Source organism: Equus asinus, chromosome 26, assembly GCF_041296235.1.
Source record: "Equus asinus isolate D_3611 breed Donkey chromosome 26, EquAss-T2T_v2, whole genome shotgun sequence".
Classification (NCBI taxonomy): domain Eukaryota; kingdom Metazoa; phylum Chordata; class Mammalia; order Perissodactyla; family Equidae; genus Equus; species Equus asinus.
Window position 1 is genome coordinate 38548740 of NC_091815.1, and position 19117 is coordinate 38567856.

The following is a 19117-nucleotide window of genomic DNA, read 5'->3' on the forward strand; positions in this document are numbered from 1 at the left end:
ATCAGATGAAGAGTCAGGGTCTGGGGGACAAGAGGTGGTGAGGAGGCAGAAATGACTCAGAAGTTTGATGGAGAGTGATGCGGAGAAGGAGCTGCTGCTTATGAAAACAAAGAAGTCAGAGAAAGGAAGTGCTTGGGAGAAACAAAACCACAGACCCAGGACAGGAGGGAGGTCATGGTTCCCTCTGTGAGTCAGTTGACAGTATTATAAACATCTTCTCAAGCCTCCCTTCTCCCTTCTCCCCATAGGCTCCACTAGTCTAGCAAGGAAGAGAGTGGAAGAGCCCTCAATTCCTCATTCTCTTCCACTTCGTATACAATGAACAAATTCACAGTTACGCCCCTTCTTTCTGTGACCCTGGTCCATCATGACAGTGAAGTTCAGTTGAAGACTCAAGATGACTAGTTGATGCCAACCCATCATTGTCCTTCCTGCCTCATACCCCAGGCCCTCACTCTCTGATGAAGTATTTTATTCTTATGGCCCCAAATTTATCTGTCACTGACCCAACCCTGCACAAAGCCCTTCCTCATGTATCCACCCTCCTTCATGTGAATTATAACTGTCTCCACCTGACCATCCATAACGTTGATGATCCCACTGGGCTAATCTCTCCAGCCCCAGCAAAGCCAGCTCCTCCCTGAAAACCAAAATCATCCCAGTTGACCACATCCGCTCACCAGACACACACAGAATCTGAGTAATTACCACACTTGTGCCTTCTCGTGGGCAGCTCCCTGAGCTAACTAGAACATAGCAGACTCCTTTTAAACCTCCTAGACCATGATAATGATGAAGACTTCTTTCTGCCTCATCCCACTCAACTGTGAATGTGTTTTTGTTGTAGGATTTGTGTAAGGGTTACATGAGAATTCCTCATAAACCACTTAGATTACTGATTGTCTCATCATCTAGGGGTTGGATTAATGATGGAGTTTTATCAGTGTTTATATCAATACTTCCCTACAGAATAGCCCATACAGAGTGGTTCTCTTCTCAAAACAGCAATAGGTTCTTACATTCTTTTACTGAAAATTTCCCCATTGCCTGAAAGATAAAATCCAAGAATACTCACAGGGTGCACAAGAGCCTCTGTGAAGAGGGTGCAGCATTACCTGATTACTCACAGTTCTTAGACTAGTTTACCCTCTTCCTGATCAAGGATGCTGGCCTCTCACCACACTTGTGCTAACCATACCTTGTCTTGCTCTCTCCTTCTCCAGAAGGTCCCCACACTCCATCACCAAGGTTGCTAGACGTCCACCAGTTACTGAGTCTCTCTGCTATCAGTTTTTCTTTTTCTCTACAACTTACCAAAACTATAGCCAAATTATCCATTATCTAAATATCTGTATTTTCTGTTGTCCCTAATCAGAACTCCATGAGCCCAGGGAGTGAATCTGTCAGCTTCACCAACAAATCTCATGCCTGGGCATGGTAACTGCTCGATAAACCCTGGTTGATGCTGGGATGGTGGAAGGAACCAAGAAAATTTGTAGGATGTAGAGGGAGAGCATGTGGGGCCTGGAGAGCCTCAGACCTGGTCTGGAAGGTTCCCAAAGCCTGTTTTCTCAGCTCCATTTTTCATGGAGAAGAGAGCAAGGACTTGGGAGGGGCTGTTCCCTTTCCTCTGAGGCTGCTGTTGAAGAACCTGTGACGTGTCACATGAAGCCAGGATCTTGTCACTCCCTGTGTGTCTGTCTGTCCTCCTTGGCTCTGTGGACTTTTAAAGTTGTCTGTACAGCTGGGACCATGGGAGGCAAAGCCAGGACACCTACCCTCACTGTCCTTCTCTGCCTTGGTAAGTTTTTTGGAAAAGAAGAGGGATAGGGTTGCCTCTACTCCCAGGACTTGGTCTTGAGACCCCAGGACTCAGGAGGCTCAGTGGAGGAGGCAACTTCTTGGTGGAGGGAGACTCTACTCAGCCACAGATCTGACCCCCAAACTCAAGGGCCTCCACCAGGGTTAGAGCTTCTATGAGTGGGTGAGTGGATACACTCTCACAGGAAAATCTCTTCCAGGGCTGTGTTGGAGCCCATGGAACCAGGTACAGACAGGTGAGTCATCCCCCAAACCCTCTGCTGCAGCCCATTGAACCCCCAGGAAGCTTGAGTGAGGTCAGAGGGTCTAGGCTGAAGTGACCAGTCTGGGAAGGGCCTTGAGTGATGGCTGGGGAAACTGAAGAGAGAAAGGCTCCCCTGACACTTCAGGTCTGATTCCTTTGCAGGAGCACCCCCCAAACCCTCCATTTGGGCTGACCCAGGACCCATGCTCACCAGGGAAAGCCCAGTGACCATCTGGTGTCAGGGATCTCTGCAGGCTGATGTCTACCATCTGTATAAAGGTGGAGTCTCTAAACCCTTGGTTACAGAGACCCCACAGGACTCCAGCAACAAGGCCAGATTCTCCATTGAATCTATGAGCTCACAGACTGCAGGGCTGTATCAGTGTGCATACAACACCAGCAGGAATGGCTGGTCAGAGCACAGTGACCCCCTGCCCCTGGTGGTGACAGGTAAGGGGGAGGAGCTGGGTCCCCTCTCACTGTGGGCCCCCTCTCACAGGCAGAAGGGAACAAAGTGTGGAATCCAGGGACCTCAGCCCTCACAGTTCACACCTGGGGTATGTGGGCTGATGGTCCCCCCTTTAACACAGCTCCCTCCTTCTCCCTCAGGAGTGTACAGTGCACCCTCCCTCTCAGCCCATCCAGGCCCTGTGGTGGCAAAAGGAGGGAACGTGTTCTTAACCTGTAGCTCAGAGTCCACACTGGGCATTTTCCATCTGCTGAAGGAGGGAGAAGCTCACCTGCCACAACACATGGAATCAAGGACTTATCGTGGGAGGTGGCAGGCCCTCTTCCCTGTGGGCCCCGTGAACACCTCCCATGGAGGAACTTACAAATGCTATGGTTCCTCCAAAGCCTACCCCTATGTGTGGTCACTCCCCAGCAATCTTCTACATCTTGAGGTCACAGGTGAGGGCCCCCACAACCTATCTCTTTCCTGGGACTCCAAAATGACTGACCTAAGATGTGTGCCCAGTAAAGCCCTATGGGGGAGGGGGTTCAGTGACATGGCCTTCTGGGACCTGAACCACAGAGCACAATGTTTTGGGGGGTAGACCAGTGAGAAATATCACTGAAGGCCCCAGTAGGCAATGTTGGGTATGTGTCCCCTATGATGCTTCTCTCTAGGTGTGTACAGGGAGCCCTCCCTCTCAGCCCAGCCTGGCTCGCTGGTGCTCTCTGGAGACAACCTGACCCTCCAGTGTCACTCAGAGGCCGGCTTTGATAGTTTCGCTCTGACCAAGGATGAGGGGCTCACACCCCCCCAGCATCTTTGCGGGCAGCACAGCCCCAGCTTCCCCCTGGGCCATGTGAACCACACCCATGGGGGCCAGTACAGATGCTACAGTGGATACAACCTCTCCTATGTGTGGTCAGCCCCCAGTGCACCCCTGGACATCATGATCACAGGTGAGGAGCCCCATGTCCTGATTGTCAGCTCAGGGTGTTGGGCCCAGGGTCTCCCCTGGTGGTGATGGGGTCCAGAGAGAGGGTCCTGGAGCAGGGACTGAGAAAGGGCAGTGTTCTAGGGAGAGTGAGTAAGAAAGGGGGAGTGAGGGGCAAGGAGATAAAAGAGATCCGTCCAGAGGGACTGAGAGGAGCTGAGAGGGAGTCACTGACAGAGTCCCTGGAGAAAGGACAGTGGTCCCTGAGCTCAGGGTCAAGGGTATAAGGGAGACAAGGCTCTCTACACATCACAACTCTCCTCTCCCCAGGAATGTATGAGAAGCCCTCCCTCTCCACCCAGCCGGGGCCCTCAGTGTCCTGGGGAGAGAAGGTGACCCTGCAGTGTCGCTCTGAGATCTGGTTGGATACTTTTCATCTGTCCAAGGAAGGGTCACTTGCTCCTCATCAGCACCTTCGTCTGGAGGACACCAATGAACCCTTTCAGGCCAACTTCACCATCAACCCTGTGACCTCAGACCATGAGGGGACCTACAGGTGCTACAGTTCAGACAGCACCTCCCCCTACCTGTTGTCGCTCCCCAGTGACCCCCTGGAGCTCCTAGTATCAGGTGAGGAGCCCCAGCCTTGTCCCTTCTGTCCCCATGTTCTATTTGGGGCCCTGTCTTGCAGATATTCTGGGCTAGGATGAGAGTGAAGGTCATCTCTGGATCTTCCCCTCAGAGGCCCTCCCAACCCTGCCCACCCCCTTCCTCCTCACCTGTATCTAGAAGGTGCAAGGTGGACAGTGGGACAGTCTTGAGAGGGGAGCATGGGGCAGATGCAAAGGAAGAGTTTGAGTAAGGTGGGGACTTCGGGGTCAGTCCCAGCCCCTTATTCCCTTCCTGTCTTCAATCTCAGGACCTTCTGGGGACCCCAGTCCCCCACGCACAGGACCCATCTCAACAACTGGTGAGTCACTGAAGACCCTTTGCTCAGAGGGAGCACAGATTATGCAGGGCAGTTCTGAGAGTTTCTCAGAGGGTGTGATGCCCCTTCAGATGCTCAATGATAGGCTTGTCTCCCAGGGGAGCTAGGAGGTGGGCAGAAATGCCAGGGGACCACAGGGCTACAGGGGCTGTAAGGCTGACAGATGATGCATGGACAGTCATGGTAGAGGGAGATGCTGGGCATCCACCCTGTGGGAGGGGCAACTGGACTGAAGAGGGAAAGTGGCAGCCCCCCTTCACCTGCCTCCTCTTTGGTTTATGATATATGAGTGAGATCCACTGGGGGAGTCTCAGTGACTCTTCAGATGGTGATTTTGGACAGGTCCCTGGGGCCTGAGCTCCTGGTCTCTGGTGGGGAACCCCTGACCATGTCCACTCTGAGCTCAGAAGCTCTTCTCTGGGCCCTATCCAGAGGAAAGTCTGAGACATGGTGGAAATAATTGAAGCACAGGGGACGTTTCATAGATGAGGGTCCAGCCCATGAGAGGGGGATATAGGTGGGAAGCTGCCACCTCTGGGACACCCCATCCCTGCAGTCTCAGACGTGGCTGAGGAAGGGAGAGGGGTGGAATGAGACTCAGTGAAATGAGGAAGATTTGAAGTTTCTCATTTCTCATTTATTGGAGGAAATGAGATTAGACTGAGGTTTCAAAACAAAGGTCCCCACCCACTGACTTCCTTGTATCATAATCACAGCATCACTAAACACCAGGAGACAGGAGCATGGGGAGAACCCACAGAGGCACCTTTGAGATGGGACTGAGTCTGTGTTGGCTCAGCTCTCCTGGGAGGTTGAACATATGAGAAAGTCTTTCCCCATCTGAGTAAGTGGGGTGGCCTGGCCATGACATCCAGAGGACCCTTCATTTTCAACCTTCTGGAGTATCTGGAAAGTGGCTCATCATAGACTTGCTTCTGGTCCAGCCCTCTCTGTGCCTGTCCTGCTTCTCCCAGTAACTCTGACGTTGTCAGGATTAAAAAGCTGAGGGAGACAGGAATCAAGTTCATGTGATTTTTATCCATCAGGCCTAGAATCTCACCTTAGCGAGAAGACATAGTGTTGTGGAGACTGCAAAGATTTGGAATCCCCATTGATTGAGCATCTCAACCCAGTTTTGACCAGTTTTGGAAAATGTGTGGAGTAGAAGGAGAGGGGAAGGTTTGCAGCATTTGGTGTGCAGGACTGACTTGGAATCCAGGGAAGATGCTGGACTGATGGAGGTGGGCAGGCTGGGGGAGTTGCAGAAGGGATAGAAGGGTACTCCCTTGGCAGCTCCTATTTCTTATTCCTAAGAGACCCTTAGATGAAACTCCTCATCCTCATCTATGAGGGGTCCCTGAGCCCTCTCAGACCAGGAGAGAAGACTTTTCAGGCAAGGTGGGATCTGTTTTGGGTGCCAGTGGAGCCTGCACTAGACACTCTCCTATAGAGGGAAACATGCCCACCTGTGGGTACCAATCTGCATGACCCTCCTGTGCTCACCTGGAGGCCTCCATGCCACTCAGTGCACACCTGAGAGTAAGGAGGGACCATGCATGGCTCACTGCAGTCACTTGGATTACTGTATACCATGTCTGTGTTCAGTTCCTGTCTACTCTGCATTTTCTGTGCACATTCCTCTATTATTGCTCTCTCCTTCTCTGAGAATTTTTACAGCAATGCTTGCCTATATAAATTTACAAATTTAAGTTAAAAATTTTCATGACTTAAAAATAGGCAGTTCTACTACTATTTTCATTGGGTTTAGATTAAATTTATACATTCATTCTGGAGAACAATTTCTTATTAATGCGAAGTTTTCTTATAAAAGATGTTTAAAAGGACTTTTATTAATGACCTCAGATGCATTTTGAAGTTTTATTCATAAAATTGTCTACACTCACAGTGGAAGAATTATTCATAGACTTTATTAAATTATGAAGAAACTCTTTGATTTCTTTATAATTTCTAAATAATAGTTAATACAGATAACAATGTATTGGTTTGGTTACATTAATTTTATATCCTATTAACTTACTACAGTTTATCCGACTTTGAATTATTTTTCAATTGATCTCTGATTTACTGATAATAAGTATATCAACCTCAAGATAATTGAAATTTCACTTCTTTACTTCCACATTGTGTACCAATTTTATTTGCATGAAATGCCATATGATAATGATGACAAAGCAAACTGTTACAATGTACTTGTGTCACTTTAAGAAAACATCGTCATTTTTAGTCAAAATTATTTTAATTCAACCACATCAAAAATCTATTTTTGACCTATCCATGTTCAGTCCATTTTTCTGTTACATTCAAATTTTATTAGAAAAAAATACCCTTATCTTCATAAAAATAAGGAACGTTTTTTCTGGACTTTGGTACATCTCTGGAATTGTTTTCTCTTTAATTTTAACCATGGTGAGATATATTTAAAAGACTTCTTAGGAGAAGTTCGATCAAGGTGGTGGCATAGACGGACTCTGAACTCCCCACCTCCCACAAGCACAACAAATTTACAACTACTCTTGGAACAATTGCCCCTGAGAGAGAACTGAAAATTGGATAAAAAGAACTCCCACAACAAGGGACAGTGCTGACTGAAGTGAAAGAAGCCAAAAATCCTTTCTGGAGAGAAAAAAATCCCACCTTCATGAGCCATGGAGCTTCACAGTCGGCTTGGAGCAATCCTAAGTTACCCAGCCTTCCCTGAAGGAGAGGGGATCTGAGTGGGGGAGTGTTGCAGCTACAGTTAGGAGTAAGCAGCTTTTGGACTCAGCACAACCAAGATGAGCGCCGTAATATCCAGCTTTACTGGCTATTAACTGCAAAGGGGAATATCCCTAGAAATGCCATCAGATATAAGCAGAGGAAAGCAAGCTCTTAAAGGGCCCATGCATAAATTCACCTGTTTCAGAAAGCAACCTAAAATCACCAGAAAGAATGGTGCACAGTCCTTTTGTGAAAAGAGACTCACCTGATAGGCTCTGGGTGCATATCACTGAGAGGTGCGACCTCTCCAGGGACTGAGACATTGGCAGCAACCATATTGAGACCTACTACAGGCGTGCTGACACAGACACTGGCAGACATCATTGGAGTTCTTCTCCTGGCCTGTTAGTCTAGGGTCTGCCCCACCCACTAGAGCACTGATTTAATCTAGCTCAGTCAGGAAAGGCAGCCTGCCCTAGGGACTTGTCCCACCCAAGATCAAACACTTGGGCAACTTTGGGGCCTGCATAGGCAAGGTGCCTGGAACCTCTTCAGCCTCGTTAGTGGGTCTGACTTGTGGGGCAGGGCATGCATGAGGAGTGGGTGGAGTGTCTGGGGGCATTGGTGGTGTGGGAGGTCTTTTCAGTGGAATGACTGGGTCAGCTTCAGTGGGTCAGGGTGCACACATGGAGCAGGACTGTGTTGATGGGGTGTGTGGCCTAGTGTGCAGTGGGGCTTGTCAGCTGCAACAGACTTGTGCTTCTCAAACAACCACATAGGGGATCAGTCCCACCTTCCAAAGCTTGAAAAAACTGGGTACTCCCATGCCTGTGATCAGCTCCACACAGCAGCAATCCTGAGACAGCTGACAATAACCTTGCAGGCTGGAGGCCTACAGCAATTGTAAGACCCTGAGGCTATCAGCCAACCATGCTGGGAGCCTACTCACTTAACAGAAAAACTGAAACAGGAATGTGCTATTAGACCTTGCAGCCAACTGCACTGAGGCTCCCTAAGCTTGATAAAGCGACTGAAGCCTCCATAGCAGCCAAACAGAGTTAAGCATTACAATCCAAAAGACAGGGGGACAGCCTAGCCTCCCTGGGCACCTTCAGCAAGAGCAACCCTGCCACAACAGAAGGACACATGTAGCCCACACAGGTGGTACTCCTGGAACAACTGGAACCAGTGAAGAGAAGGAAGCATACAGCTGGGCCTCATAAGGCATCTCTTACATAAGGCCACCTCTCCAAGATCAGGAGATGTAGCTAACCTACCTAATACATAGATATAAGCACAGAAAAGGGACAAAATGAGGAGAGAAACGCATTCATTCCAAGTAAGGAAACAGGACAAAACTCCAGAAAAAGAACTAAACCAAACAGAAATAAACAATCTACCTGACAAAGAGTTCAAACAAAAGCAATAATGATGCTTACTGATCTTGGGAGAAGAAGGGATGAACTCAATGAGAACATCAACAAAGATCAGAAAATATAAAAAATAACCAGAAGAATACAACAGTGGAAACGAAAAATTCACTAGAGGGACTCAAGAGCAGAGTAAATTATACAGAAGAATGGATCAGTGAGCTGGATGAAAGACTAGAGAAAACCATCCAAGCTGATCAGATTAAAAAAAAATAATTTAAAAGAGTGAGGACAATCTCAGGGACCTCAGGAACAACATCAAGCACGCTAACATCTGCATTATAGGTGTCCCAGAAGGAGAAGAGAGAGGCAAACAGACAGAGAATCTATTTAAAGAAATAATAGCTGAAAACTTTCCTAACCTAAGGAAGGAAACAGACATCCAGGTACACGAAACACAGAGCACAAAACAGAATAAACCCAAAGAGACCCACACCAGGACACATTATAATTAAAATGTCAAGAATTAAAGATAAAGAGAGAAGCCTAAAAGCCACAAGAGAAAGGCCACAAGTTACATACAAAGGAAACCACATCAGTGGACTTCTCAGCAGAAACGTTACAGGCTAGAAGAGAGTGGCATAAGATATTTAAAGTCCTGAAAGGAAAACACGTACATTCAAGAATACTCTACCCAGCAAGGTTATTATTCAGAATAGAAGGAGAGATGAAGAGTTTCCCATATATGCAAAAAGTAAGGGACTTATAACCAAGAAACTGGCCTTACAAGAAATGCTACAGGGACCCATTTAAGTGGGAAAGAGAAGACCACAAATAGGAATAATAAAATTATCCCCAAAAAAGCAACAAGAGGGGCTAGCCCCATGGCTGAGTGGTTGGGTTAGCGGGCTCCACTGCCGGCGGCCCAGTGTTTCGTTGGTTTGATTCCTGGGCGTGGACATGGCACTGCTCATCAGACCACGCTGAGGCAGCGTCCCACATGCCACAACTAGAAGGACCCACAACGAAGAATGTACAGCTGTGTACCGGGGGGCTTTGGGGAGAAAAAGGAAAAAAAATAAAAACAAACAAAAAAAAACAACATTTATAAAAAAAAAAGCAACACGATTACTGGTAAAGGCAAATATACAATAAACGTAGCAGATCCAACACCTATGAAGGTCAAAAGACAAAAGTACTAAAGTTACCTACTTCCCAGGTAAAAGAGTAACTGTTAAAAAACACACCAAAAACAGAAGTTAGATATGATATCAAAAATACAAAATTGGTTGTAGGGGAGCAAAAGAGTAGAGCTTTCAGCAATGAGTCAAGCTAAAGAGATTGTCAACTTAATATAGATTGCTATATGTGGGTTATAACATATGAACCTCATGGTAATCAGAAACCAGAAACCTATAATAAATACATAAAAAAATAAGAGAAAGAACCCAAACATAATACTAAAGAAAGCCAGCAAACGACAATAGAAGAGAGCAAGAGAAGAAGAAAGGAAGAGAGAAGAACTACTAAAACACCCAGAAAAAAGTAACAAAATGGCAATAAGTACAGATTTATCAATAGCTACTGTAAATGTCGATAGACTAAATGCTCCAATCAAAAAGAAAAAGGTGGCCAACTGGATAAAAAATGAGAAATAGATATATGCTGGATACAAAAGACACACTTCAGACCTAAAGACACTCACAAACAGAAAGTGAAGAGATGGAAACAGATACTCCATGAAAATGACAATGAAAGGAAATCTGGGGTAGCAATACTTATATCACACAAAATAGACTTAAAACAAAAACTGTAACAAGAGACAAAGAAGGGCACTATATAACAAAGGACATGACATGGGAACAATCCAACAAGGGGATATAACACTTGTAAAGACCTATGCACCCAACATAGGAGCACCTAAATATATAAAGCAATTATTAACAGACATAAAAGGAGAAATAGACAGTAATGCAATAATACTAGGGGACTTTAACACTCCACTTACACCAATGGATAGATTATCAAAACAGAAGATCAATAAGGAAACACTGGCCATAAATGACACATTAGACTAGAGGAACTTAGATACATACAGAACATTCCATCCAAAACCCACAGAATACACATTCTTTTCAAGTGCACATGGAACATTCTCCAGGATAGATCAAATATTAGGCCACAAAGAAAGTCTCAATAAATGAAAGAAGATTGAAATAATACCAAGTATCTTTTCTGACCACAACGGTATGAAACTAGAAATCAACTACAGGAAGAAAATCAGAAAAGCCACAAATATGTGGAGATTAAACAAAATGCCACTGGAAAACAATTAGATCAATGAAGAACTCAAAGGAGACATCAAAACATACATGGAGACTAATGAAAATGGGAATATTTATGGGATACAGCAAAAGCAGTTCTAAGAGGGAAGTTTATAGCAATACAGGCCTACCTCAACAAACAAGAAAAATCCCAAACAAATAATCTAACAGTGCACCTAAGGGAAGTGGAAAAAGAAGAACAAACAAAGCGCAAAATCAGTAGAAGGAAGGAAATAACAAAAATCAGAACAGAAATAAACGAAATAGTGACTTTAAAAATTAGAAAAAAATCAATGGAATGAAGAGCTGGTTCTTTAAAACGATAACCCAAATTGACAAACTTTTAGTTAGACTCACCAATAAAAAAGAGAGGAGGTTCAAACAAATAAAATCAGAAATGAAAGAGGAGAAATTACAACAGACATATCAGAAATACAAAAGATTGTAAGAGAATACTACAAAAAACTATACACCGAAAAATGGGAAAATCTAGAAGAAATGGATAAATTCTTAGAATCATACAACCTTCTAAAATTGAATCCAGAAGAAATAGAGAATTTGAATAGAAAAATCACCAGTAAGGAGATTGAAACAATAATCAAACCCCCCCCCCCAAAAAAATAAAAGTCCAGAACCTGATGGCTTCCATGGTGAATTCTACCAAACACTGAAAGAAGACCTAATACCTATCCTTCTCAAACTCTTCTAAAAAATTGAAGAGGAGAGGAAGCTTCCTAACTCATTCTACGAAACCAAGATTATCCTAATACTAAAATGAGATAAGGACAACACAAAAAAAGAAAATTACGGGCCAATATCACTGACGAACATCCATGCAAAGATCCTTTAAAAAGTACTAGCAAATCAAATACAACAACACATTAAAAAGATGATATACTATGATCAAGTGGGATTTATTTCAGGGATGCAGGGATCATTCAACATCTGCAAATCAATCAACGTGATACACCACATTAACAAAATGAAGAATAAAAATCACATGATCATCTCAATAGATGCAGAGAAAGCATTTGACAAGATACAGCATCCATTTGTGATAAAAACTCTGAATAAAATTGGTATAGAAGGAAAGTACCTCAGCATAATAAAGACCATATATGACAAAACCACAGCTAAAAACATTCTGAATGGAGAAAAACTGAAAGCTATCCCTCTAAGAACAGGAATCAGACAAGGATGCCCACTTTCTCCATTCTTACTTATAGTATTGAGAGTCTTAGCCAGAAAAATCAGGCAAGAAAAAGAAATAAAAGGGATCCAAATTGGAAAGGAAGAAGTAAAAGTGTCACTATTTGCAGATGACATGATTTTATATATAGAAAATGGTAAAGAATCCAGCCAGAAACATTTAGAAATAATAAATGAATATGGTCAAGTTGCAGGACACAAAATAAACATATAAAAATCAGTTGTGTTTCTATACACTAACAATGAAGTAGAAGAAAGCGAAATTAAGAATACAATCTCATTTACAATTGCAACAAAAAGAATAATATACCTGAGAATAAACTTTACCAAAGAGGTGAAAGATCTGTACACTGAAAACTATAAAACATTGTTGAGGGGCCAGCCCCATGGCCGAGTGGTTAGGTTCACACTCTCTGCTTTGGCAGCCCAGGGTTTTGACAGTTTGGATCCTGGGCATGGACATGGCACTGCCTATCAGGCCATGCTGAGGCAGCATCCCACATAACACAACCAGAGGCACTTACAACTAGAATATACAACTATGTACTGGAGCACTTTGGGGAGAAGAAGAAGGGAAAAAAAAGATTGGCAACAGTTGTTAGCTCAGGTGCCAATCTTTTAAAAAAAATCGTTGAAAGAAACTGAAGAAGACAAAGAAATGGAAAGATATTCTGTGCTCTTGGATTGGAAGAATTAACATATTAAAATGTCCATACTTCCTAAAGCAGTCTATAGATTCAATGCAGTCCCTATCAAAGTTCCAATACAATTTTTCACGGAAATAGAATAAAGAATCCTAAAATTTATATGGAACAACAAAAGAACCCAAATAGCCAAAGCAATCCTGAGATAAAAGAACAAAGCTGGAGGTATCAAACTCCCTGATTTCAAGATATACTACAAAGATACATCAACCAAAACAGCAAGATACTGGCACAACAAGAGACACACAGATCAATGGAACAGAATTGAGAGCCCAGAAAAAACCCCACTCATCCATGGACAGCTAATTTTCAACAAAGGAGCCAAGAACATACAATGGGGAAAAAAATCTCTTCAATAAATGGTATTGGGAAAACTGGACAGCCACATGAAAAAGAATGAAAGTAGACTATCATCTTACACCATACACAAAAATTAACTCAAAATGGATAAAAAGACTTTAATGCAAGACCTGGAATCATTAAACTTCTAGAAAAAAACATGCGCAGTATGCTGTTTGACATCGGTCTTAGCAGCATATTTTCAAGTACCATGTCTGACCGGGCAAGAGGAAAAATAAGCAAATGGGACTACATCAAACTAAACAGCTTCTGCACAGCAGAAGAAACCATCAACAAAGTGATAAGACAACCTAACAATTGGGATAAGATATTTGCAAACCATAATACCTGATAAGGGGTTAATATCAAAAATATGTAAAGAACATATGCATCTCAACAACAAAAAAACTAGCAACCCAATTTTAAAAATGGGCAAAAGATCTGAACAGACATTTCTCCAAAGAATACATAGAGATGGCCAGCAGGCACATGAAAAGATGTCCAACATCACCAACGATGAGGGAAATACAGATCAAAACTACAATGAGACATCTCCTCACTCCCATCAGAATGGCTACAATTAACAAGACAGGAAATAATGTGTTGTCTCAGAAAAGAGAACTCTCATACACCATGGGTGGAAATGCAAACTGGTGCAGCCACTATGGGAAACAGTAAGGAGATTCCTCAAAATGTTAAGAATAGAACCACCATATAATCCAGCTATTCCACTGCTGCGCATTTAAACAAAGAAGAGGAAAACACAAATGCATAAAGATACAAGCACCCCTGTGTTCATTGCATTATTATTAATAATAGCCAAGACTTGGAAGCAACCTAGGTGCCCAAGAAAGGATGAATGCATAAAGAAGATGTTATATATATACACAATGGAATACTACTTAGCCATAAATAATGCTGAAATCTCGCCATTTGTGTCAACATGGATGGACCTTGAGGATATTATGCTAAGCAGACTAAGTCAGAGGGAGAAAGTCAAATACAGTATGATCTCACTCATAAATAGAAGGCAAAAACGACAACAAACAATCACATAGAGACAGAGATTGGATTGGTGGTTACCAGAGTGGAAGGGGGGAGGAAGGAGGGCAAAAAGAATGATTAGGCACATGGTGATGGATTGTAATTAGTCTCTGGGTGGTGAACATGCTGTAATCTAAAAAGAAATCGAAATATAATGATGTACACCTGAAATTTATACAATGTTATAAACCAATGTTACCTTAATAAAAAATAAAGACTTCTGGGGCCGGCTGGGTGGTGCAGTGGTTAAGTGGTTCAGTTCGCACATTCCACTTCTCTGCGGCCCGGGGTTTGCCGGTTCCGATCTCAGGTGCAGACATGGCACCGCTTGGCACGCCATGCTGTGATAGGTGGCCCACATATAAAGGAGTGGAAGATGGGCATGGGTGTTAGCTCAGGGGCAGTCTTCCTCATCAAAAAAAGAGGAAGATTGGCAGTAGTTAGCTCAGGGCTAATCTTCCTCAAAAAAAATAAATAAAGACTTCTTAGTATCAAAAACTTGGATATTAACCCCACTGAATGACTTTTATTGTTGTTTCATACATTCTGACTTGCATAAGCTTCATTAGAACTTTTGCATGGAGATGTATAATTATAATTGATCTACAATTTGTTTCCTTTTTCTTTTTTTTGTTAAAACTGGTTAAAATAGATTTGCAGAATTACCTAGTTTTTGTGCTCGTCCAATTTTATAATACCACTCATTTTTTCTGTTCCTTTAAGGCTTTGAAAACCCGAACTGTGGACTTCCTTGGTTCTGGATATAGGATATGGAGAGTGTAGATGTTATCTCTTTTATTCATTCATTTACTGTTTATTGAATGCCATTAACCATCGCATGATTTCAATTTCTAAGAAGCTGGGAAATTCACACATTCTTGCAACCCACTGTCTTACTCAGCATTTTATCATGAAATATTTCAAACATAAATTTGAATGATTTGTCTTCTCTCCTTGAAATCTTATAGTGGTTTACAGAATTCTTCCAAAGAGAGAGAGAGAGAACGAGGAGGAGGAGGAGGTAGAGGAGGATGGTGATGATGACGGTGATGGGGCCCCTCTCATCTGTCCTGTCATTTCTGGTCTGTCTTGAGTGCACTAAGACCCTGAATCTCAGCTCTTCTTTCTCTTCTGGACTCTGTCTACATCCCGCAGACATGACTTTATTCCTTATTTAAGAACAGACTGAGATCTTTCTGGGTACCAGCTCTTCCCGCAGCCTGTGGTGTGCCTCCTCTGGGTCTTCACATGACTCCCCTCAGGCTCCTTCTCCTATCCACGCATCAACTTAAATATCATCTCCAAGCATGACCTTCACTGTGATACTGTTCAAAACAGACCTACCTCCCTCTTACCCAATTTATTTCATGTGTTTAACACAACTTATGCTGTATGAATTAAATTACCTCTCTTTCTCACATATATGAATGACCAACCCTTCATCTGTTGATCCTGGGTCCTCAGTCGGTGAATAAATAGAAGCTCTCATACCTAGAAGAGTTAGCTTACATGATCCACATCCCAGAATGAAAAGAGAGCATACAAGAACTCCATTATTTCTGTACTGGGAGATCATTTTTCTCATCAATTCTGAGTTCTTGGGGCACATCAAAACTCTGGTCCAAAGAGACTCAGAAGCAAAGTCTAAATTCAAAAACAAAGGGAGGTTGAAAGAATCCAATGAGAACAGAGGGAATTCTTCCAAAGCAGAGAAAGGGTTATGAAGGGACTGCATAAGTTATGTCATGAGAAACAGAGAGAATTTTAAGACTCCAGATCACAGGGGAAAGGCTTGAGATTCATCAACTCCTCATCCATCCCCACTTTTTTTTTGTTTTTTGTTTTTTGGTTCTCAGAAGGATCTGACACCATCTGCACATCACAAAACAAGTCAGACTCAAAGAATGGTGAGTAGGGGAAATTTTCAGTTATGGAGGTGGCACAGAGGGTCATGTCCTCTCAAGGGAAGGCAGGTGCCCTGGGTGGACAATCAAGGATCTTGGGGCGATTTTGCTCTTCCCTGACCTCTGTGAACTTTCTGTCCACAATTTCTAGCCTCACATCCCCAAGATTACACAGTGGAGAACCTCATCCGGATGGGCATGGCTGGTTTGGTCCTGGTTGTCCTTGGGATTCTTCTATTTCAAGCTTGTCACAGACCACGAAGACCCTAAGATGCAGCCAGGAGAGAACAATGCATTGTTCAGATTGGTAGAGCCTTGGAAATAAATTTTTTGTTCCCAGTAGTTTCTGGAAGGGCATCTGGGGCATATGCTGAGTGAACCGTCTGCAGGTCATTGCGAGGTGGAGGAATCATTGTTCCTGTGCAGGGACAATGTCTAGACTCTTCTTCCATTAAATTGTGGAACTTTTTTTCCTGACCACTGTTGAGTTACCTGTTTTTCCTTTCAGAACATGCAATCTGTTTTAATAAATCAATAAATTGTAATAACAAAGATCCAGCCTGAAAGAGGTCAATCCAAAATGGTGCCCTAACGCCCTCTCTGGACTCCACAAGCACTTCACTTTTGATCAGATGCTACCTGTGTAGTTTCTTTGGAAATATCATGACTTGGAATAAAGACTTGCTGTTTGAAGTGAGAGCACATTTCTTACTGCTCCTGAGAAACCCACCGTGAAAAACACTGATTCAAGGCATTTTCCAGTTTCTAGGGTGCATATACTCCCTTCATGGCCAACTTCAAGGTGGCAATATGAGAAAAACATAGAGTAAATCTTCATAAACTCAGACTTGACAATAGTTTTTAGATATGACACTAAAAGGACAAGATGCAAATGAAAAAATACACGAAAATTTAAAATGTGTGTGCATTAAAAAATATGATTAAGAGTGTAAAAGACAACTCACAAAATTGGAAAAAAATTTGCAAATCATATATCTAATAAGGATCTACTATCCACAATATATAAAGAATACTTTTATCTCAACAACCAAAAACAATCCAATTAAATAATCCAATTAAAAAATAGTCCAATGGCTTGAATAGATATTTCTACAAAAAAGAAATACAAGGGGGCAGCAAACTTATGAAAGATGGTCAACTCATTAGTCATTAGGGATATTCAAATAAAACCACAATGAGATACTACTTCACACCCACTGGTTTGGCCATAATTTGAAAAAAAAAAAAGAAGTGTTGGTGAGTATGTGGAGAAATCTGAATTTGCATACACTGCTGGTGAGTATGTGAAATGGTTCATCTACTCAGAAAAGCAGTTTGGCCGTTCCTCAAAAAATTAGACCCAGAATTAGCATATGGTCTAAAAATTCTCCTTGCAGGTGTAAGTTTCAGTTATGCAAAACTGATAAATTATAGAGATCTGCCATACAACTATGTTCCTATAGTTAACAATTCCATACTGTACACTAAACTTTGTAAAGAGGTAAATCTCATGTTAAATGCTCTTACTACAACAAAGAGAAGGAAAATGATTGCAAACAGATATTCTAATAAACACTTATGCAACTGTGTTCATAGAAGAACTGTTTACAATGGACAAAAAGTGACAACAGCCCAAATGTCCATCAACTGAAGAATAGAAAAACACCATAAACAAACCTGTGAATTGTCTCTGGCTAGTGCATTTCCCAAAAAATGGAAACAGAATCCACAGTATCAGATGAAGAGTTATTTTCTGGAGGACAACAGCTAGGGAGGAGGCAGGAATGACTCAGAGGTTTTGAAGGAGAGTGATGGAGAGAAGGTGCTGCTGCTTATACAAACAAGAAAGTCAGAGAGAAGTGCTTGGGATAAAAAAAAAAACCACAGACCCAGGACAGGAGGGAATTGATAGTTCCCTCTGTAATTCAGTTAACAGTATTGTAAACATCTCCCCAAGCCTACTTCTCCTCTTAGGGTCATCCATCCTGTTAAAGCCCCATTGGCTCCTCCAGTCAAGTAAGACATAGAAGAGCCCTCAATTCTTCACTCTCCCCCACCTCACACACTATGAGTAAATTCAGCAGTTCTGCCCCTGAGCCCTTCTTTCCATGACCCTGGTCCATCACGGCAGTCAAGTTCAGTTAAAGACTCAAGACGCCTTGTTAGTGCCACATCATCAGCCTCCTTCCTGCCCTCTGCCTCTGGCCCTCACTCCCTGATGATGTGTTTCATTCTCATGGCCTCAAGCTTATCTGTCACTGACCCTCCCCTGCACAAAACCCTTCCACAGGTCTCCTCATTCCTTCAAGAAAATTCCATCTATCTCCACCTGACAATTCTTGAGGTTGATGATCCAACTGGGCTAAACTCTCCAGCCCCAGCAAAGCCAGCTCCTCCCTACAAACCAAACTCATCCCAGTTGACCACCTCCCCTCACCAGACACTCACACAACCTGAGTAATTACCACATTTGTGCCTTCTCATGGGCAGCTCCCTGAGCCAATTTGAACACAGAGACTCCTTTCCAAACCTCCTAGACCATGATAATGATGAAAACTTCTTCCTGCCTCATCCCACTCAACTATGAATGTATTTTTCTTGTAGGGTTTGAGTAAGGGTTACATGAGAAATCCTTGTAACACTCTTAGAATACTGATTGACACATCACTAGATTAATGATAAAGTTTTATCACTATTTAGGATCATTACAGTCCTCCTACAGAACAATGCCTACAGAATGATGCTCTTCTGAAAACAGCAAGCAGTTCATATGTTCCTTTACTGAAAATTTTCCTGGTACCAGAAAGAAAAAATCCAAAAATACTTTCGGGGTACAGAAGATCTGTGTGACCCAGATGCAGTGTTACCTGATTACTCACAGTTCTTAGACTAGTTGACCCTCTTCCTGGTCAAGCATGTCAATCCCTCATCTCACTTGCCCTAACTCTATCTTGGCTTCATCTCTCCTTCTCCAGAAGCTCCCCACACTCCCATCACTAAGATTGCTAGACATCTACCTATTGCTGAGTCTCTGCTTTCAGTTTTTCTTTTTCTCTACAACTTACCA

At 43.0% G+C, this 19117-nt stretch overlaps 1 protein-coding gene across 2 annotated transcripts; it reads left to right on the forward strand.

The window, feature by feature from the left end:
• Nucleotides 1-1661: 1661 nt before the first annotated feature.
• Nucleotides 1662-16746, forward strand: LOC106840906 (leukocyte immunoglobulin-like receptor subfamily A member 6). Of its 2 annotated transcripts, XM_014856612.3 has the most exons (9): nt 1662-1801; nt 2022-2057; nt 2228-2515; nt 2675-2974; nt 3194-3475; nt 3781-4080; nt 4370-4420; nt 16003-16053; nt 16202-16746. In XM_014856612.3, the coding sequence occupies exons 1-9, from the start codon at nt 1666-1668 to the stop codon at nt 16318-16320; spliced, it is 1563 nt and encodes a 520-aa protein (XP_014712098.3). In that variant the 5' UTR covers nt 1662-1665; the 3' UTR covers nt 16321-16746. The 2 variants fall into 2 exon arrangements, with proteins under 2 accessions (XP_014712098.3, XP_070354544.1); XM_070498443.1 differs by lacking the exon at nt 4370-4420 and having other exon boundaries at nt 1669-1801; nt 16202-16741.
• Nucleotides 16747-19117: the final 2371 nt, after the last annotated feature.